This window comes from Botrytis deweyae (assembly GCF_014898535.1).
Source record: "Botrytis deweyae strain B1 chromosome Unknown BDEW_020, whole genome shotgun sequence".
Lineage (NCBI taxonomy): Eukaryota > Fungi > Ascomycota > Leotiomycetes > Helotiales > Sclerotiniaceae > Botrytis > Botrytis deweyae.
The window spans coordinates 343999-366206 of record NW_024066227.1 but is presented as its reverse complement, the minus strand read 5'-3'; the positions used below and the strand labels follow the sequence as shown (position 1 = coordinate 366206).

The 22208-nt window shown below is 38.7% G+C and overlaps 6 protein-coding genes across 6 annotated transcripts; 3 read left to right on the top strand and 3 right to left on the bottom strand.

Annotated features, from left to right (window-relative positions):
* Positions 1 to 755: 755 nt before the first annotated feature.
* Positions 756 to 1872, bottom strand: EAE98_008036 (uncharacterized protein; the record flags this gene model as incomplete). Its single annotated transcript, XM_038955659.1, has 3 exons — positions 756 to 1368; positions 1504 to 1719; positions 1802 to 1872. The coding sequence occupies 3 exons, from the start codon at positions 1870 to 1872 to the stop codon at positions 756 to 758; spliced, it is 900 nt and encodes a 299-aa protein (XP_038807953.1).
* A 1533-nt stretch (positions 1873 to 3405) lies between these two features.
* Positions 3406 to 4527, top strand: EAE98_008035 (uncharacterized protein; the record flags this gene model as incomplete). The annotated part of the gene is made up of 4 exons (XM_038955658.1): positions 3406 to 3452; positions 3617 to 3637; positions 3717 to 3727; positions 3914 to 4527. 4 exons carry the CDS (start codon positions 3406 to 3408, stop codon positions 4525 to 4527), a joined length of 693 nt encoding a protein of 230 aa, XP_038807952.1.
* Positions 4528 to 6768: 2241 nt separating this feature from the next.
* On the top strand, positions 6769 to 8049 carry EAE98_008034 (uncharacterized protein; the record flags this gene model as incomplete). The annotated part of the gene is made up of 2 exons (XM_038955657.1): positions 6769 to 7887; positions 7966 to 8049. 2 exons carry the CDS (start codon positions 6769 to 6771, stop codon positions 8047 to 8049), a joined length of 1203 nt encoding a protein of 400 aa, XP_038807951.1.
* Positions 8050 to 10401: 2352 nt separating this feature from the next.
* EAE98_008033 (uncharacterized protein) lies at positions 10402 to 13003 on the bottom strand (the record flags this gene model as incomplete). Its single annotated transcript, XM_038955656.1, has 2 exons — positions 10402 to 12477; positions 12836 to 13003. 2 exons carry the CDS (start codon positions 13001 to 13003, stop codon positions 10402 to 10404), a joined length of 2244 nt encoding a protein of 747 aa, XP_038807950.1.
* A 3892-nt stretch (positions 13004 to 16895) lies between these two features.
* Positions 16896 to 19033, bottom strand: EAE98_008032 (uncharacterized protein; the record flags this gene model as incomplete). The annotated part of the gene is made up of 4 exons (XM_038955655.1): positions 18668 to 19033; positions 18003 to 18570; positions 17592 to 17875; positions 16896 to 17540 (listed from the first exon to the last, which is right to left on the bottom strand). Exons 1-4 carry the CDS (start codon positions 18794 to 18796, stop codon positions 16896 to 16898), a joined length of 1626 nt encoding a protein of 541 aa, XP_038807949.1. The 5' UTR covers positions 18797 to 19033.
* Positions 19034 to 20791: 1758 nt separating this feature from the next.
* On the top strand, positions 20792 to 22105 carry EAE98_008031 (uncharacterized protein; the record flags this gene model as incomplete). Its single annotated transcript, XM_038955654.1, has 1 exon — positions 20792 to 22105. One exon carries the CDS (start codon positions 20792 to 20794, stop codon positions 22103 to 22105), a length of 1314 nt encoding a protein of 437 aa, XP_038807948.1.
* Between the last annotated feature and the right edge of the window lie 103 nt (positions 22106 to 22208).

Below are 22208 nucleotides of genomic sequence, written 5' to 3'. Positions count from 1 at the left end.
AATATGTGTATGTGTATATGTATGTGCATATGTATGTGCATATGTATGTGTATATGTATGTGCATATGTATATATATATACACATATATATGTGTATGTATTGGTATTTCAAATACCTACCATTCATCAATTATACGCAAAATGTATAACTTCTACATACTTATCGTGTATCAAGTAATAGCACACAATGAGCAAGACAGATTCTCTCCTAATACACTATCCATACAAGCAGCAGAAGCACATAGTTGAACGAATATAGAAGATGACTACTTCTTTAGTCCTCGCACTGCATAGATAGATTTCATCCACTTTTCATTGTGATATCATATCATTGAGTTGATAAACTATACCGCTTCCTTAATCCCGAATCACTTTCTATCTCACTTCTTTCCACGACATACATTCACATATCTATTCATACTCCTACTACAACTCCCACCCCAATCTCATTCCACTTTGGATTAAGAGAATACCCATTCAAATCGTTAAACCTTCTCATTCTCGCATAACCTGCTGCCAAAAAATTATCATTAAGGAGAGTCGTCGACTCGTAAAGTCATAATATATCATGCGTATCCGTCATAGGTGTGTATGTATGTCGTCCAAAACCATCTTCCAAAACTGTGTAAGAAATCGCCAAAAAGTCCTCCATCATCTTCATAAATACCTTCATCAGGAATAAGGAGTGTATCATATATTCATCTCTCATCTCCTTCACATCCACATTTCATGCCGTTTCCTCAACATAAAAACACTTAAAGAAACCAAGCAAGCACAGCACCCACTGCTGCGAGACCACCTGCACTGAGAATATTAGCAGCACCTGTATATTCAGGCGCACCAGTTCCAGTAGCAGTTTTGGTTGGTCCAACGGGTGTAGCAGTCGCACTTCCGCCGGAACCTGATCCGCTAGTTGTACCATTGTGGACTCCAGAGCTACCAGCGCCAGATCCGCCACCTGATCCACCGCCAGATCCACCACCCGAACCTCCTCCCGAGCCACCAGTTCCGACAGCGGTACTGACAGCGGTACCGGATGAGAAAATGACAGTGGTAAGACCTGATGATGGGTCGATAATAGGAGTTGCAGAGACAGTAGGGGCTGTGATTAATGGGGGAATTACGATTGTAGTTGGGTCAGTGGGTGATGTGACAGGTGGAAGAACTACTGGGGTAGATGTAGGAGAGAATGTTGTAGTGTAGGTTATGAGTTCGGTTGTTGAACCTTCGATAATCGTTGATGTACCGGTCGATGTTGTAGTTGTTGAACCGTTGAGAGATGAGGTAGCGGAGGGGTTTGGAATGGGTGTGCAGTTGGGAAGGGTAAATGTACCGTTGAAGTTACCGGAGGCACCTTGGACGATACAGCTATGAATTGTTAGTTGTGTGATATTCAAGATCAATAGTCAAAGATGAAATGAAATGAAAGAGTTCAAGAATGGCCGATGAGAGTAGAGGTGGAAGCTATAATACGAGATAAAAGGATGAGATATAATAACATACTTCTTAGAACAAGCAGCATCACCACTCTTCTCACTAGTTTCCCAACATGGCGAATAGTTCACACCATAAGGAAAGTATCCGGCAAGGTTATCATCACAGTTCCCGGGTTGACCAATGCCATTTGTACATCGAATGATAATAGGACCACCGAGAGATGAACTTGCGCAGTAAGCACCATTGGCAATAGGGCACGAGAAGGTTCCAGTAGTCGAGTCACTGCAGTGATGTTAATTCAGTTGAACCTGATGAAGGAACAGAAGATCTGTAGTCTTGATCTAGGGCTGGAGGGGTAACTGACTAGGTAACTTGAGCACTGCTTATACCAGCAAGAGCAGCAATCGCTGCACTAAGAGTAGCGATCGACTTCATTGTTTTTGATCTTTGATTCAGTATTTTATGAATTGATTATCGTTGTAACCAAAACTTTCATCCACTAGATATCGGAGTTGAGTTCCAAGAGTACTAGGTATTGTGGTAAGTGTTGAGTGTGGGACAAAACGATTGTGTAGATGATTGATGTTTTTGTTTACTTTGAAAATTAACGACAGACAGTAAGGTTCGATGCGACTATGCGCTTTGTTATGTTAATATCTCTTTCGGAAAGTGATATGTACGTTGATGTAAGAGGAGATAAGAATTTCTTGGGGAAAGAGGGGGATTTTATTTTATATGGACATTGCGTGGGAGGCAAGAAGTAACTGCTGATCAACTTGACTGGCAGGTGTATATTGCTCAATATGGAAATACGGTAGCTTTCCTCCTACTATACATGTATTTAGGCGGGACCAAGAGACGAGGCGCTCCTGCGTTTTTCTATCGTGTTCATTAATCCCCTGCAGGAAAGATGCGGGATTTCATGGGTCTTTCTGAGTAGAACAAAAAGGCAGGAAAATAAGAAATATCTTGTTAAGTAAGCAAAGAAAAGAAGAGATGGGCAAATAGTCAATCAGATGTCATCAAACATGATGATATCTCACGACTCAACGATTCCAAAAGCTAAGCCTCTCACCCAAGACTCGGTACTTCCGATTGTAGGGCTAGGTTCCTCGTGCCTTTGTACCTTTTTTTGTCTCAGATATGAGACTGTTTCTAGCAAGACTCCGGTTTGCCCTCTCGTATCATGAATTCAATTTGTCTATATTGATTGAAAGAACAAGGAAGATGAGAAAAGACACCGAGTTGTGCCGAAGATTCATCAATAGTGGCATGGTATAGGATAATGCCTCGTACTTATCATCATTCCATTTATTGGATGCTGAATCGATCCATACCGGATGAGTTGATTGTACGGGTCAATTCAAGCCATGAGTAGATGGAAATATCCCTTGGCATTTTGATAACCCATTTGTTGGCAGGCTCGCAGGGTTGTACTGCATTTGAAGTGCTCAGTATCTGGCATTCTGAGAATTCTGTAGCGATGGTATTCAGAAAAAGATTGTCGGTCGGTTGAGCGAAGGGAAAGGAAAGAAAATCAACAGGTGGTAGGTACAACATGATGAAAGATAGTGGTGTGGCTGGAATGAAATATGTTTGGCTAGCGACGAGACTTTGATCCGCTTATTCATCGCGGGGTAGTTCTTGAAGTAGACTGAGAAATGGCGTGAGTTACCGAACAGTCGACATCGACATCGACATCGACATCATATCTACATTTGCCCCCTTCATTTCAATGAATTACACACACATCATATAATCTACAACCCAAGAACTTTCCCAACATTTCCTCTTTACAAAATATAACAACTACTTCCATTTCAAATCTTCGCATCTCGAATCAATACATCCCATCCCACCTTTCCATTCTCACATAGAAAACAACCTCGGGTCCAACGACAAACATACTTTGGTAGCATCGCCCCAAAAAGATCCCCAGACCTCGTATTCAGGACTCTCGCCAACACCATGTACGATTCTACCATCACGTTTACCTTTGATACCATTTGTCCATGGTAAGTCGTCTCCGTAAACCCTCTACATTCCTTCCTTTTCTATCCTTTTTCTTGATTCATTGCCATTTTCACCATCAGCACATTGCATATGCGGGTGATTACCCAAGCGCAGTTTGATGGAATACGAGATCAAGAGTATGACTGATCGTGTTGGTCACAATTAGGACTTATCTTGCCAAGAAGAGGTAAGGATATTCAATATTTCATGGGACTATTATTGGAAGTCTGAGAATACGGATTACTAACTGCAGCAACGTTACTTAGATTGGATGAAGGTAAGAACTGGGCTTTTCTTCCATTAGAAGTCGGTTGAAATGATACCCAAATATCCAAAATATGGGAAATGGATTGGGAAAGGATAGCACTCACGTGATGATGATCAACGTCGTCTCTTCCTTTCCCCCGCCCCCACAATCACTCAGGTCCATACACCCATCTCCATTTACTGACAATCGCTATAGCACTCCGTGTCGTCCGTTCAACAGATGCAGCTTCGAAAGTTAACTTCACCATCAAGTTTTCACCATATCAATTATATCCCGGAGCCAGCAAAGAAGGCGAAGATAAACATGCTTGGTATCGCAAATCCCGTTACGGAGATTCTGAGGACAAGATGGAAATGTACATCAAGTTGATGACTGCATATGGGAAATCCGCAGGTATAGATTACAAATTCGGTGGTACAGTTGCCAATACTCTTGATGCTCATCGAGTTGTTCAACACTTTCAACAAGAAGATGTGAAAGGTGGTGGTCCGGAGACAGCGGATAAGATCGTCATGGCGTTGTATCGAATGTATTTCCAAGAAGAGAAGCATCCTAGTAGTAAGGAAACATTACTTGCGGCTTGTAAGGAAGCGGGAGTGGATGAGGGAGAAGCAGAGAAGATCATTGAGGATGAATATGAGGGGTTGATGGATGTGAAGAATTTGATTAGGGAGGCGGAGGGAAATGGTGTGGATAGTGTACCGGTTGTTAGTGTTGAGGGTAAGAGGAGAGATATAACCTTGACTGGGGCACAAGAGGTTCATGACTATGTGAAGACGTTGGAGCAGATTGTTAAGGAGAGCGAGTAAATGGTTGATGGAGGTAGTACTTTTGAGGAAAGTTGTGTGATTTATCATTCTTGGCTATGAAGCTGTTTATCAAGGGTCCAGAGGAGATGGATACAATTTGTGTCTCTAATTGTCGCTCTTGTCATCGTTTTTTGTGTTTGGTTATTGATGTGATATCGAAAAGTATCATCGTTATGCGTTTTCGTTTGCTTCGTATTGTATCAATTCTTCCTGGCCTATTATTTTTCTACCTGTACCGCAGAAGTAGAAAGAATTGATGAAATTGTTTAACTTGTTTAACTTGTTCCCCTCTGTCGTCCTTCTTCTCTCACCAAGCGTACAGCAGCTTCAACATCCATAATCCAGTGTTAATTGCTAGTAAACCCAAACTGCGATGTGCAAGTCCAATAAAGAGCTCTAAAATCAAGGGAAAGTTAGTATACCAAATTAGAAATGCTAAAATTATTCTCATTTTTGAGGCAATGCTACTAAGATTTTGCGGGGGTATGTACTGGTCAATTCGAATTCCATCCTTCAAGATTTGTAAGAATTGGAATTGCGATATTGGAATTGATCGAATTATTATGCTTGAAGAGCCTCACACATGAACAAAGCATAGAGTGACTAACGAAAAGCTTGTTTTCAGCGCTAGTTTCTAGATTCACATCGATTTCGTCTTTGGGGAGTTGTCAGCAGGTAACCGCCCTATCAGCATCTTCGATACTTGGTTGTACTGTAATTCGAATAATTTCGAATATGACTGAAGTTTTCCATACACTTTGAGATGAATATAAAGTTGTTAGTGAGCATTTAAAATCGAGTAGCTAGAATGCTAGAATGTCATCAGATGTGCAACTAAACAATACTCGCTCGCTCGCTCGCTCGCTCGCTTGCTCAAACTCAAATTTCGGTGTTGATACGTGAGAATACTCACAAGTTTTACTTCGACAAGAGATACAGAATCAACGATTTGCTATATCTTTATGATTTCTTCACGAAATACAATCTTTCCTTTTTTAAATATATCTGTTTATTTTTCAAAGCAAGAAATGTAATCGAAAAGGAGTACCATCGTTTCCGAAACCGAGTGTCAAGATATCATTAGATGTGCAACAAAAATAAGATTATACCCCTATTTTCTCGAGCTTCGATTTATTCTACCGGTGAGAATTTTTGGAAATCGTAATTGATTCTCATTTTATCTGCATATACATCGTCATATACATGAGTCATCAAGTCCGTCTTTGGAGATTATCAAATTTTTGCTTCTTCTGAAGATTTTTATCAAGTTTCAAAATCCTTGGTATAGATATAAATAGACAGAATGGGATTTTCAAAGGGGTGTCTGGGTCAACATTAGACGTGCAACCAAATTCCGTGTTTGAATCAGGCTGTTTGTTGCATAGGTATCTAGGATCGTGGCGTTTCTAGCTGTGATCATATCTTGTTGTTGTTAAGGTTGCTATTCATCTCAGTACTAAAACAGATATGTAGTAAATAATCTTTCATTCGTGTCTAAGCTTTCTAACATATTGGAATTTGACTCACGACTTGGGGAAAGGGAAGCTGTCGAAATAGTTACTGATATGTGAATGTGGATATGGTAGGAACGACTTCCTAACTTCATACTCAACTTTGCTGCGCTTTCCTCAAAAATGAAATTGTACCGTGCAGGAAAGACTGAAGCAAGTGTGATCTTATTTCTTTCGTTTTTTCTGCCCATGTTTACGGAATTGTAAGTCAATAATCCATACGCATATTTTCATCAGCATTGTTACTAAGGTTTATTTTCTGGAAACTTCAGATCGGACAGCTTATCATTGTAATAGGCTCATTATACCACTCACTGTTCATTCATTTCTCCAATTTTTGGATAAAAGACAATATAGATTTTCTTTTCCAACGATTAGAATCCTTGCAACACGTTTTGAAGGGAAGAAGAGGTTGTGTGGTATGGTAAAAGTGGTTTTCTATTGAATGAAAAGTACAGCGATACTTTGAGGTGTAGAATTTGTGTCAACTTCACCTCAACACTATTTGAGTGAGTATATTCACTTTTTCATCCTCACTATAATCTCAACTTCTACTGTGTCTACTTCAGTTTCGAGAAATTCTAAACTTTCTCTTCAACTCGATTTTCTCACGAACTCGAAGTTTTCGATCCAAGACAATCCTCACAGCTACTACTCAATCTAGCTTTCCTTATTTTTACATAAACCACGATTGATCTCAATCAAATCAACCAATCCGATATTCTTCAAGATGTCATCAACCTCTTCTCCCGATTCCAATGGTACCTCGTTTCCAGGTTCTCACATTCCCCGCCCTTCTGAAGATACCGACATGGAATCTGTTCCCGAAAATACCACATACAATACTGCAGGAATTGACACCCCCTCAAATTCCCCAAACCCAATTGTCCAGCGTCAAATACAATCATTTCTTCAGCGAAGAGCTATCGAGCGAGCTGAAAATCCCGATTTGGTTGAACCCCGATCTGATCGCGCAATGAATACTACAGTTTATTCTACTGGTTTCTCTGCTTCATCTAGTTCTTGCAGACGACGACAGCTGCTAGATAACAATTCTTTATCCCCTACGGGGTATGGAATGAATTCATCACATGATGTTACCATGAGTTTTCGCCTCCCCACGTTAGCTGAGGAAACACAAGCAGTCGCCATCCCAGGAATGGATACCCTCTCATTTGATGATGCCATGGATACTCAGCCCCCCACGATATCTGAGGTAGTACATGCCGTCACCGGACTCGATTCAAGCAGCAGAATTCGAGCAAGCAGACTACCTCGAAGACACCGGATTCCGGCAAATTCCTCTCGTATACAGGGGATCACCAGAAGGAACCGTAGTTCTCGAAGAAACGCCATGGACGCACTACCGGGTCGTCCCGCCTCAACTTCCCTTCGAGACTTTGGAAACATGATACGTTCAATCGAGCCTGCAAGTAATCAGGATGCAGATGCGGATGATGAGGCGGTAGATATGGGTCCACATCTACCCGATCCAGCTATGAATCTGGATACCTTTACCGCGAGGAGAAATGTGCGTAGCCGAAGCACATTATCCAATGTCATGTCTACAGGCGATCTGGAATATGAAAATCGAGAAAGTGATAATGCCGTGACGATGAATTCGAGTTACAGTACCGCAACACGTTCTGGTAATGTGCGACCAAGAGGCTATGAGAATCCCACAGATCAACACAGAAGAAATGCACTTGCTACTTTCACAACACCTGCAAATTTAGAGTCGCCTTCGGTTGCATCGACATCCACATCTACATTTACATCCACATCCAACAGTACGACAGAACCACAAAACCAATCTCAGGCAACCGGAACCGGAAACGGAAACACGACAGTGAGTTCTCGCAAGCTATCTCAGAGTGCAACAGTGAGATTGTGGGTAGCGATGTATCGAACTAACGACACGAAACAGCAGGATGTGGAGACGATGAGAGAAGCGGGCGTGGACGATATACCGATTGCGAAATTGTCGATTGGGGGATCGTTCCGGAGATAGATAGATGGAAAGTACTTGATGGGTAATAGATGATAAATGATGGAAGATAGATGATAGATAGCGAATGGGTGATGGGTAATGGGTAATGAATTTTTCGACGATCCTCGCATGTCGTGGAGGAGGTTCAAATAGCGCTGCAGCAATTGTTAGGTTTAGATATTCGATACGAATCTTAATGGTTAGTTGAAGTCGAAACGAAACGAGCGATGGTCTTGGATTTGGATGGTGAGGTTACGATGGCGTTAAATAGAAGAGAGAAGATAAATGATGGAGATGATGGAGAATGAAATCACAGCGTTGAGATGAATGTTATTATTAAACCTGAATTTCCTAATTCTACTTTCTGCTTTTACTTGGTCGAAAGATAGATACTAGGTAGGTAGATGAAGCTTAAAAAGTGGCTTAAAAATGCTTTTGGGTAAAAGTGAGGGTGGAAAGGGAGTAGAGATGGGTGGGGAGGTGGATAGATGGAGAGATTATAGATGGATAGTTAGATGAAAGCCGTAAAGAGATAGATAAATGATAGATAGATAATAGTGATTAATAATGAATAGTTTAAATAATCATACTCATTAATAGTATAATATAATAAACTATAAACGATAAATTTTTGTATTTTAGTTAATTTTTTAAATTTAATATTTTATCATTTATAAAAAGGAATATATTACTATTATAAATAAATAAATAAATAAATAAACAAATAAATAAATAAACAAATAAATAAATAAATAAACAAATAAACAAATAAATAAATAAATAAATAAATAAATAAATAAATAAATAAATAAATAAATAAATAAATAAATAAATAAATAAATAAATAAATAAATACCTAGATATTCCTTTTTATTTAATATAATAACATAAATAATACAATATTTCTTTTCTCTCCCTTTTCCTTCCCCTCTCTTCCCCTTCCCCTTTTCCCTTTCGAAAACAAAAACAGAAACAGAAACACTCCTATGAATAGATTAATTAATATAAAACTATTTATTTAAATAGGTAATTAAGAGTTATTTACTTATTTACTTAATAATCTAATCCTAGAAATTCAAAATTCAGAAACCCAGAAATCCAGAATCCAGAAACCCAGAAATCCAGAAACCCAGAAATCCAGAACTCAGAACTTAGAAATTCAAAATTCAAATATTCAATCAAATGCAAAATTCAAAATTCAAAATGCAAAAGTCAAAATTCAAAATTCAAAATGCAAAATTCAAAATGCAGATTCAAAGTCAAATTCAAAAATTCAAAATCAAAATCAAAATTCAAAATTCAAATTCAAAATTCAAAATTCAAAATTCAAAATATCAAAATATAATATAAATATAAATTAAAATATAAATATAAATATAAATATAAATATAAATATAAATAATAAATATAAATATAAATATAATATAAATAATAAATATAAATATAAATATAAATATAAATTAAATATAATATAAATATAAATATAAATATAAATATAATATAACATATAAATCTAAATATAAAATACTACTATAAATATAACTATCAATAGATTTAAGATTATGAATTTTTTCATTTAGTTTTTGATTACCCTACCTACTTATTATATATATATCTACTTGTTATCTAGATATATACTTATTACCTATCTACCTACCTACTACAATCTAATATTCAATCTAATATTCAACATCACATCCAACATTACATCCAACATCACATCCAACATCACATCCACAAATAAAGTCACCAACCAATACAAGCACAATATTCTGATTCCATCCCATTTATTCAATCCGATTCCATTCCATTTCATTTCATTCTTCTTATTCCCGCCTATTCCATTCCACACCAACCCACACTACACCACACCCTCTGATCTAATCTCAGCTTCTAATACTAGGTACTTCATCGCATCGCATCGCATCTCCCCCATCTCATCCATCCAATTTCATAACATATAATCGACTACTAAATCCATCCATCCATCCATACAACCTCCCCCCCCAAAAAAAAGACAAGAAAAAGAAATATAAAATCTATACACAAGCGCAAATAGGGTATCCATACAAAACCAATCCAATCCATCCCAACCAAAATCCACCCAATAATCCCACCAAACGCCCTGCAATTTATATATAGATAAGAAAAGAAAAAAAAAAATATAAGAAAAAGATACGCTCTACAATATGATACCCATAAAATCCCGTCTCCAAATTCAACAAAGAAACTTAACAAAAGAAATTCCCCATCACATAGTGAAATGTTGAAGATGATCGATCCATATCCATACTCCGATTTCATATTATTATATTGAACTCCAATCTTTCCCTCAACTATCCACCCAAGACTCTCAATACCTAGATATCATCATCATTCCTCCAAAACCTCCGCCAAAGCATCTCTATCAACCAAATCCGGCACCACCTTACTAGGCGCTTTTTCCGTTTGTCTAAACCCTGGAATCGGTCCTTTCTGATTAATTCCCGCCGCTCTACCCAACATAGCTCTCAGAGGCTCTTGCGTTATAGAAATAGATGGTGTGCTCACAGCCCGGATAGTCGGTGGAGGAACAGGTACATGAGCGTTGGAGGAACTTCTAAGATCATTTGTTGATTTCGCAGGAGACATTCCCCAACGACCAAAGACCCATCCGCCGACTTTCTTTCCTAGACCAGTACTACTGTTATTGCCTTCGTTAGATGAACTGGATCGAATGGAACTTCGATCATTACTTGTTGATCTCGGTGAGTGTGAGTGTCCAATGTTGGAACGAAGATAACTCGTACTATCATGACCGGTTCGAGATAAAGTTGGCCGAGCTGTAATCATCGACGCACCAGTAATGGTTTCGGTAGAGTACGTCATTGTTGGAGTTGAAAGTCTAGATTGTGGTCTTATTAATGATCCGACCGAAGTCATATTTAATTGTGACGGTCGAGTTTTTAACGTATGAATATCGATGCCTGAAATCGAAACAATTGATTCATGAGATGAAGAACGATGTAACCTAGGACCAAATTGACGAGGTATCCACTCGTCAATTGTGTTATCAGAAACATCTGAAGTGGTAGGATTTGTAGAATCGCCCGTGAGAGAGGGAACTCCAGTAAATTGTAGGCCTCCAATATCATGAGAATCATCGTCATCCTCCTCTTCGTGAATTATATTATGAGGTTGAAAATTAGAAATAGCAGAAAAGCTTCGGGTTGAAACTTCAGAGGGTCGCTTTCTGTGATATGAAGGATGAACTCGAGGTGACAATGGGTCAATACTTGAGGTAGGCGATGTCGGACGCGATGAATCAATATCGAAACTGCGATCGAATAGAGCACTACTTCGATACATAGATTGTGGAGATGATGGCACAGATGAAGGAGCAAATTCTGACAATTGATTCGATTGAGCTGACCATCGATGATTCGTATTAATAGGACTTGGGACGGTGACTGCTGTTTGAGCCAATATAGCATTCTCTGCGCCTCTAGAGATTCGTGGAGATTGCGGACTTCGAGTGAGTGGAGGAAAAATACCAGAACTCAAAGAAGTTCGCTTCTTTTTCGGCTTGCGCGCTTCATCTCTCTTTGGTATATGGTAATGGTGATGTATGTGAAGCGCTTGGGAAATAAGTTGTGGTTCCTGTGGTCGTGGTTCGGAATCCTGTTCGCTTGGCGCAAGTTCAGCCCCTAATGTCCGCTGCTGAGCTACGTTGTCAACATCCTCCGCACACATCGGTTGATGCATCAATAATTGTTCTCGTAATGTTTGTACTTCATCATTCGAATTCATCAACATCTCTCTCAACTCCACTATCCCAAGCTGTAAATTCGCATTATCTTGTAGAATATCCTTCACGAAATGCGAGACAACGCTGGTACCATGCTTGCCTCTGCCTGATGTAGCGGCAGCAGCACCCTTCAAACGACAGGCAGCCGTATCCAATTCTCGTTCGACTGTCCGTTGCCTCTCCATACGCCCCAGAATTTCCACATGACGTTCCCTCTCTTCTTGTGCTTCTCGTTCAATTCTCTCCAACTGATCCTGTAAATCACAAAGTCCTCGTTCCGCTCTCTTCCATCTCAATATCGCCGTACGTTCCTCTGCAGCCGTATGTATAATGGTTTTTCGTAACGTTTCCTGTTCTTCCTCCAAGATTGCCAAATCTCTCTCTAGTTGATATGTTCTCGAAGCTAAAGTTTCGAGACGTTTCATTTCGGTACGCGTACTCTGTAACGTTGACTCGAGTAATTTGATCTGCACTTCGGATTCCTCATAACTATCATTGAGCCCTTCGAGTTGATCTAGCAGTGCCTTGTTCTCCTCAATCGTCTTTTCATTTTTCATTTCCAGTTCCTTCTTATCCACTTCCAACTGCTCGATCTTCGCCGTCATCTTTGCTCGTTCTCGTTCCGCATCGAGCATATAATGTTCATGTCTTTCTAACAAAGCCTGCAGAGCAAAAGTCAATGATTGATTCATCTTCCTAAGATTGATTTCCCGCGCCCCCACTCCTTCGCATCCATTTAATTATACATAAGCGCGTGCGATAACGCGGGGTTGTAAACAAAGAAAGAAGATTAGATTAATTTAAATCGAGGCCAAAAGTAAATAATCCAAGAAGCAAGGTCACCGTATCCACTTCCCCCAAGTAAAATCTCTGCTACTTTTAATTTCCCCTGAGGTCTGACAATGTGAAGGGAAGGGAAGGGGAAAAAGTAAGAAAGATGGAGTTGAGGAATGTAGAAAGATCAAGAGTAACATTGACACCAGAAAAATGAGAAACCAGATGGAAAGAAATCATTCATACCTGACCCATTTGAGCCGCCAATGTCACATCTCCCTCCAACTTGTCCAAGACCTCGCCATTATGAAGGAGAAATGCGCAGTCTTTGCGACCACAACAACATTTCAGTGTGCTACGTTCTTGTTCATCCGATCTTGGAATGTGGTCGATTAAATCTGATAAATGTGCCATAATGCGGGCGTTTTTCTTGGTGTGCAGACTAGATGGGACCTCGGGAAGCTAGAGAAAGTGGCTGCGTTGTCTCTCTGGCGGGCTGAAGAAGAAGAGTACCTGGTAGGTACAGGAACAGGTAGGTACAGGAACAGGTATGTACAGGAACAGGTATGTACAGGAACAGACACAGGAACAGGAACAGGAACAGGAACAGGAATTTCGGGATTTCAGGGTTTCAGGGTTGTTTGGCTGAACTTTGGCTTCTGAATCGTAAAGTTTGAAGTTGTGCTTCCTTGGTGGAGTGTTGTACTCTCCTGCTAACATGGTCGCGGATTTATTTATTCCATTGTATTCATTATATAATCTAGAATAGGTAGTTTCCGGTGAATTGGGGGGAGGGGGTTTTTGTGAATGGATTTTGTGAATGTTTTACGAAAAGGAAGGAAAGGAAGGAAAGGAGAGGAGAAGGACAGGTAGTAGTATACTAAGTAGACAACGGTGTAGAAACACGAGAGCGAGGGAGAGAGAGATGATGGTGAATGTTGCGAATCTTGTGATTGTTAAGAAGAAGAGGTTGGGCTGGGTGGGATTGGATTGGATAGGATTGGATTGCGTTGATTTGATTTGGTTTACCAAGTAATTTGGATACTTTCCTGAAGATATGGACCATCTGTCGCATGGTATTGTCAGTAATGTGGGAATTACTCACATGCATCTTTATCCCAGGGACATCCATCGGATGCACATGGAAAGGCACGGTAGACACAATCGACACGGTAGACACGGTTGGTAGGTTGGTAGGTTGGTAGGTTGGCAGAGATCACATCCGGGTTCACCAGGTTCCAATCATTTTAATCAGGTACCGTTGATGATTGATCTTGGTATGAGATTGGTGTAGATTAGCATACATAAGTCGAGATTAACATACATTAATATACATTAATCTACATTCATGTACATTTCACATCCATTCTTGTACTTACATTCTTATACATTCTTATCCATTCACATACCTTAGTCCGGAATAAATACCTGACAAGAACCATTCAAAGTTCGTCATTCAACAGCTGTTCCCTGTTGGAATTGCTAGTAAGGTACTACTTGATGCTTGTCCATTGTACTCGGTGCTGTGTAACTAAGAGAGAATAAAATATATCGTCAAATTTGGGGATGGGGTGAAGAAAAAAAAGAAAAATTAAAGGGGGGGATGAAGAAGTCGGTCAAGCCAGCGTCCTTTTCTCTCTTTCTTCCTTGGGTGTTTTTGATCAATGTCCTAGTATATCATCAGAAACCCGAGACATTGAAGACATCTCATACATCTCATGAATGAAGATCACGCGTTACGAGTCAGCTATCAGCTCAGCTATCAGCTATCATTTCCATCCACTAGTTCGATGGAGCGAGCACGAAATCACATGGGAGTCAGTCATACAATCAATACAATCAATACATACATACGATGTTGTTCAGTCAACCAAATAACAAATTATTGGATGAACCCCTTCAACTTATAATCATAAAATCCGATTCCATTCCAATTCCAATTCCAACCTTCAAATTCAAAGCATCCATCTACCCAAGCCAAATACAATATACTCCGTACTACACCTCCAGCTATATATCTACACAATATACAAAACACCCCTCCCATCACACCATCCCCCAAACCACAGTAGTAGAGAAACATCCAGAAACATTCCTAGTAACGTACCTCCGTACCTACCTAGTATTTGAACAACAATGTACTTCATGTACTTCACATCAGTAACTATTCATATCAGTAACTACGAAGTATACTCTGTACTGTACTATATCATCCATCTCATCCCAGTCCATCTGTACAACTGTACACCTGTACAAACCTAAACCTAAACTTTGATAAACGATGCGAACATGGTGTCTTATAATTACCTAGTATGTAGATGAGAGAGAAACGCACGATCGAGACTCGATCATGAATATGATTCTTGGATTTGGTGATTGGACTTGGGGATTGGGATGGTACAAGAATATGAAAGATATGTATAAAAGAATCTAGATAGATGTCGGTCTCTCTCGAGTCTGTCAAGAGAAAATTAACTTATTATGGATATTCAATCGCAATGAATTGATAATATAATTAAAATATACCCAGTCACAACTTACTTATTAAATTATTATATAAATAACCCTAAAGATACCTACCTACCTACTCATAGACAACCTCACTCACCACATAAACACATACTCCATAAACAACCTCCCACTCCCTCCCCCCCCCCCCCAATCAAAACAAAAATTCCCCTCACTCTCACTCTCACTCACTCACATCATTAAATCTCATCATCATCATCATCATCATCATCATCACCTACATACTACTATACCAATCAACGCACCCCGTACCAAGAAATGCGTACCAAGAAATCCCATCCCATCCAATTCAGCGGTCTGCTCTGCTCTACTTATCTAGTCCATCTCCATCTCCATCTAGATAGCCCGTGACTCTCACCGTTCTTTTGAAAGGAAAGTTTTGAGGAGGGGTTTATTTATATATATATATATATATTCATATGAACATACAATAAAACCTCTCTATAAAGATCCCCTCTATAAGAATATATTTTCCAATTCCAAAAGACTTTAGATTTGAAAAAGATCTATATTCTTAAAATCTTTTTATTAGAATATCCTTACATTCTTCTACGATTTCAAAATCATATATATTCTTCTTGAACTTATAAAACCATTAGGATTTAGTTATTATGTAATAAATATATCGATATTTTGATTAGATTTAATTGAAATAAAAAAATGTTATAGAGATAACTTGATTAGAATTTATCGAATGAATATTAGAATTTATCGAATGAATATTATTATTATATCGGAATTAAATAGAATCTTTATATAAGTGTATCTCTATATATTCTTATGAAAAGGTTTTGCTGTATATATATATATATATACATATACATATATACATATATCCATCCATCCCCCTCACCATCCATCCCTCTCACCACACTACCACGCTACTATACCTACACGCAGACTTTTCAGCTTCCTTCTGCATATACTCCATAAGTATGTACAAAGTATGTACAGAGCATGTACAGAGTATGCATGATTACGGGGCGTGATATTATGTAGTCTCACATTTTTCGATCGCAGTATTGTTTGGAGATGCATGGAGACGGAGATGGAGAATGATGTATTTATTTATTTATTTTTGGGATTGGGGTTTGAGGTTTGGGGAGGGGAGGGGGGGTTGGAGGGATGGGAAGAGAGGGAGAGAGAATGTTCTATTGTGTGGAATACCTAGGTAGTATTGATTTATGGGGGGGTTGTAAGAAGGTAAAAAGATGAGAAGGTAAAAAGGGAAGATATGGATGAATTTATTTATCAAAGGTTAATTTTTATAGCTACAACAGTTATACGTTATATCCATACATAATATTATCTATGGAGGTTAAAGGCGTAAGTCGTGTAAGCCTCATTTTTAATAAAAGTTGTTGTTTTATAAAATTCCAATACTGCTTTTATTAATTTTACTAGATATTCAACTATCCCTTTCAAAATTTTGAATTTTCATTTCTTTTATTCAAATTTTCAATTCTTTTAATTTTGAAGCTTTTGAAGCTTTCAAAGTTTTTTATAGATTCTAAATAAGTTTAGAATAATATTTCTAAAAAAAAAAATATGAATTTCGATAAATTTGAATGATTTTGCTAAGGGTAGAATAAATTTATAATATTTTTATTATCTAAAGTTCACTATATAAATTTTCAATCAGTATAATGATATAATTAGTTCAAACAATAAAAATAGGGAAAAGCTTGATTGCTTTTTAGTATGTTTTACAATACTTATACTGATAACCTCCGTATACATACAAATACAAATATAAAATCTATCTACAGAGCATAATCTAAACAAACCCATCACACTTCATATCCCAACCCCCTCTCTTCACACCCTTTTCCCTTCCCCCCATCCCATAAACCTCCACCATCCTCTCCCCAACCGCCTCCCCACTCCAATAAGCCCCCGTCGTCGTCCCCAACGCAATAAAAGGCGCCGTATGCTCCCCCGCAAACCACAATCTCCTCTCCGGCACCCCCTCTCTCAAAACCTTCACATCCGCATCCCCCTCTCTCAACCCCACTTGAAAATTCGTATAACTTCCATTTCCCGCCAGATCATCATTGATCCACGTGGTACCCACACAAGATAATGGTGTGCAATCTGCATTTCCCTCTTCATAGTTAGGGAGCAGGGAATAATAGGGTTTGAAAAAGGTAATCAGGAATGCGTCTTTTTCGCCCGCAGTACGCAGTCTAGCGAGGGTTTGGGCGAAGAGTTGAGATTGTTCGCCGTAGATGTAGAGGAGGAGGGTGGGGTGTGCATTTTTGGGGGTGAATGAAGAGAGAGGAACGATTTCTTGATGCCATTTGTGAGGATTGGTGGTGGTGGTGTAGGTGGGAGCGAGCCACTGGGTGAAACCGTCAAAGGTTTGGGAGGAGGGAGGGAGCTTGGAATTGCTCCAGAACGCGTGGGGAAAGGTTATGTAGACCTGTGGGATTGTCAGACGGGAGTTGGGGAATGGGAAAAGGAGGGCACACACTTTTTCGAGACATCCAAAGCCGAGGGAGTCGATGGCGGAGAGAAATCGGGTGGGGAGCGCAGGTTGGAATGCTTGCTTGTTTTTCTTTAGCCAGCCGAGTGGTGTGGTCATGACTACTTCGTCGAATTCTAAGCTTTTGCCGTCATCTGTGAATACGGTGACATTTTCTGCATTTGTTTCCACGCGAGTGACTCTTGTTAGGTATTTGATTTTTGCACTGTCCAGAGCTGGTTTGGCGACCTGGTCGAGGATCTTTTTGTATGTTCCAGCGACAAAAATATTTTCTAGTCCACGAATTAGTCCACTTAAACTCAGATCTTTTTCAGCCACTCAAACAATGGTATAATGTTTGAATATGTGTGCGTCGCAGGTATGACCTTTGACAATTTGGAACCAGGAGAATTAACTTACCTCCGTCAATACACTCTTCCAGCCAAAAGAATTTCAAACTTTGCTTCTTCACTGAACTCCCGACAAAAGTTCCCCATATATCAGCAAATTGAATCGAAACTCTTCTCTTCTCCGCATCATCGGGATACTTTTCCAAAAGTTTCTCTTCAATAAAATCATAAAGACTCTTATCAGGATCAATACTCTCCGAATTTTCCTCTGAATACTTAAACGCCCCGTGAATAATTTCCCACACTTCATTCATCATTGCATCCCCATCAGCAAGAGGTGTTCCATCCTCTCCAAACCAAATTCCCTTTTCAGCCCAAGTATGCACTTCGGTATTGGTACTCTTGGCCATATCCAATAATGGTTGATCGTCGCTACCGTGAAGCCAATTTGCTCCCAGATCGACCAATGGACCGGATGGTAACTGTATTTGATGAACTCGGCCACCAATTCGATCACGACCTTCAAGGATTGTAACTTCGAAGCCATGTTGGAGTAGTATATCGGCGCATCGAAGTCCGGAGAGTCCAGCGCCGACTATACAGACTTTTGGTGGTGATGAGGGGTTTTGCTCGCGTAGCTTATAAAAGGAGAGGGATTAGTCTGGGAATCAACGTCTAGATATGATATATCCACGATTTACATTAGAATGAAATACTATTCCATTCTTTACTTACCTTAATTGAGGGACTCGATGGTGAGCCCATGATATTGGACTGACGTGTTTTAGACTGGCAAGAATATAAATCTTGGTAAATCCTTGATGTGCTTTTGTCTAATAAGCCGTGTAAGTTATCGAAAAGCATCTGGGAGCATAGAAGTAAAAGTGGCACGAAATCTTTAAGAAAATGGAGGAGGAGTGATCGCAATGTATATTCAAGTGTGCAAATTGCGTACAGATTTCGAACTGTAATGCCAAGATAGAGTGACAACTAGGGGTCTCGCTTGAGTATTCACAGTTCAGTAGACCGGACGAAAGCAGCTCAGCTCAATCAATGATATCGATGCCCAGCAAACAGAGACATGACATCTTTCAACCCGAACCTCTAAAATCTATAGTCATGAAGACAAGTAGATGATGAGCACTTGCTCCACTCTTGTAGAGTCTCGTCTTGTCAGGAGATGACGAGCGACAATAACTTGAAAGTGCGAGAGTCTCTCAAGCAAACAAGACATTACAAGAAATACGGTTCTACAAACGCATATCGATATTTTTCCAGGAAATATGAAAGGGCAAGATCCGATAAACTCTGTAGAAAGATATTCATCTCCGATATAGCAACATATTTGTGTGTCATTCCCAGCGGGTTTGTGAGTATATTGAGGAGTGCGATATTGACGGAAATGAGGATTGATCATACCTGACGTAAGTGTATTCTCAGCTTTCATATCTAACTCCCTTACTTAGGTATATTCAACCCTGTATCTCCTTCTACGAGTGTTGTGGTTCCCGCACTGAATTTCCAACTAGAGAGATTTCATTGGTGGGATGGTGGACAAAATTAGATGATTATGTAAGCCAATCTTTTCAATCAACACGCCTGAGCACGAGCCGACGCATCAATCTCGTGCTAGCTTATTGGAGATCTACCAAGGCCGATAACGCGCATTTGGTATAAACTCCAAAAATAGATTTCTGTTTAATGAAAGAAGGAATTTTAGAATCTGTATAGTATATTTATAGAAATCTTGTTTTCTTATATAAAATCCAATCTTAATAGAAATTTTTTTTAGCAAAAAAAATATCATTGTATAGCCCTTAGAATTAACTTTATTAATATATTTTTAGAATCTATTTTGAAATTTCCTATAAAAAGTATACTAATATTTAAAATCTATTTTCTAATAGTTTTCTTTATAATATATAAACTATTTTAGAATAAACAAACTAAGTTTAATAAGAATTCCTTATTTCAAGCTTAAACTCAAACTTATTTTATTTAAATTATATTATTAATATAGTTTTGAATAACTTTTATAATATTGAAAAAAAGAATTCAATTTAGTAAATAACTTTAAGCAAATTTATAAAATAAAAAGAAAATTAGTTAAATTATTATTTAGAGTTTAAAAAATCGATTAATATTATTATTTTTTAATTGTTTCAAAAATTGAAATTTTTATTTAATATAATATAATTTTAATTAATGAATCTGTTCTATATAGATATCTCAAATATTAGGATTGATAATTAATCAGGCTTTGAGTAGCTCGAGTGGGTTAATAACTAATTGAGCTTTAATTAATATTATCAATAAAAAAAAGAATTCAACTCAATATACAACCCTAATAGAAATAACGAAATAAATAAAAAAGAGATATAATAATTAATTAGAATTCAAGGAATCGAATAATATAACCCTTTTTGAATTATCTCAAAAATTGAAATTTATATTCAATTTAATAATATTTCAAAAATAAGAAATTCAATATTAAAATTCAATCTTTTTTCAAATTCATTATAATATTTCTATATTGAATATAAATTTCAATTTTTGAGATAATTCAAAAAGGGTTATATTATTCGATTCCTTGAATTCTAATTAATCATTATATCTCTTTTCCATTTATTTTATTATTTCTATTAAAGTTGTATACTGAATTGAATTACCTGTTTCTTATATACACACTACTAAATTCTAAATAAGATTTTAGCAAAAACAGAAATCTATTTTTGGAGTTTATACCAAATGCGCGTTATCGGCCTCGGTAGATCAAGGACTACGATATAACAAAATGGCCACCCAGATTCAGGCTCAGATTGAAGCCAAAATTTGGTCTTCATCTTTCACATTCCAATCATGCGAACCTCGAGAATATCGAAAGATACTGCGAAGATAATCAATGCAACGTCTTCTTCACCACGACGTTCTACAAGGTCTCTGTCTCGGTTTGCCTTTAATGCTTCGATCAAGGATGAAGATAAATCGCCAACCCCAGATATTGAAGATGTCATTCCTTCAACTTCCAGTCTCAAGAGAAAAAGAAATTCTGCTCCAAAGACTGCCATAAAGAAACAATCACTCAACGAAACTAAAATCAAGACTGAAATTGAAAACACTGTCGCGTTTTCCCCTCCGTCGAAAACAAGTCGAGTACGCAAACCCGCGTGCAAAGTCAAGAATGAAGATACCGGGGAGATAGAGATCCAGCCTCCCAATGATTGGCGCGAAGTCTACGATATCGTAATGGAGATGCGGAAACTGGGTGTCGCGCAAAATGCAGCTGTAGATACGATGGGATGTGATAAATTGGGACAAGAGACTGTGGATCCGAAAACGAAGAGATATCATACCTTGACTGCTTTGATGTTGTCTTCGCAGACTAAGGATACTACGAATGCGGTTGCGATGAATCGTCTTTATACGGAGTTACCTGCTCATAAGGAGGGTGCGCCGATTGGGTTGACGTTGGATAACATATTGGCTGTGGATCCGAAATTGTTGAATGAGTTGATTTGGGTGGTGGGATTTCATAATAATAAGACGAAGTATATCAAAGCTGCGGCGGAAATTCTTAGAGATCAATGGAACGGCGATATACCGGATACTATTGAGGGCTTGATGTCTTTGCCGGGAGTTGGTCCAAAGATGGCATATTTGTGTATGAGTAGTGCTTGGGGTAGAACGGAGGGAATCGGTGTCGATGTACATGTTCATCGCATTACGAATATGTGGGGTTGGCACACGACTAAAGGACCAGAGGAAACAAGATTGGCTTTACAAGCTTGGTTGCCCAAGGAACTATGGCACGAGATCAATTGGTTACTAGTAGGATTTGGACAAACTGTCTGTTTACCAGTTGGAAAGAAATGTGGAAGCTGTGAGTTGGGAATGAATGGATTGTGTAAGGCAGCCGATAGAAGCAAAGTTACAATTGGAAGAAAGATCAAAGAGGAAAACATCAAGACAGATCAGGAGGGTAATGTGGTTGAGCGAACGGAAACGATCAAGGCAGAGGAGGATAGCAAGGAAATACCGCTGAATCCTGAAGAGAAAGCTCAATTAAAGTCTGAGGCTGGTATTGTCAAGCAGGAAGAAGAAGATGCCGTTCTAGCAGACATCGCCAATGCTCCTGGAGAATTAGAGAAGACGTCAAAACGGAAGAAGAGATGAGGTTGTTTCCACATCATTTTGTTGTTGTATTATAGCTTGTATTTGAATTTTTGTGTGTAGCCCACATCGTGTAATCTATCCTCGCATAATAGAGGGGCTCGTA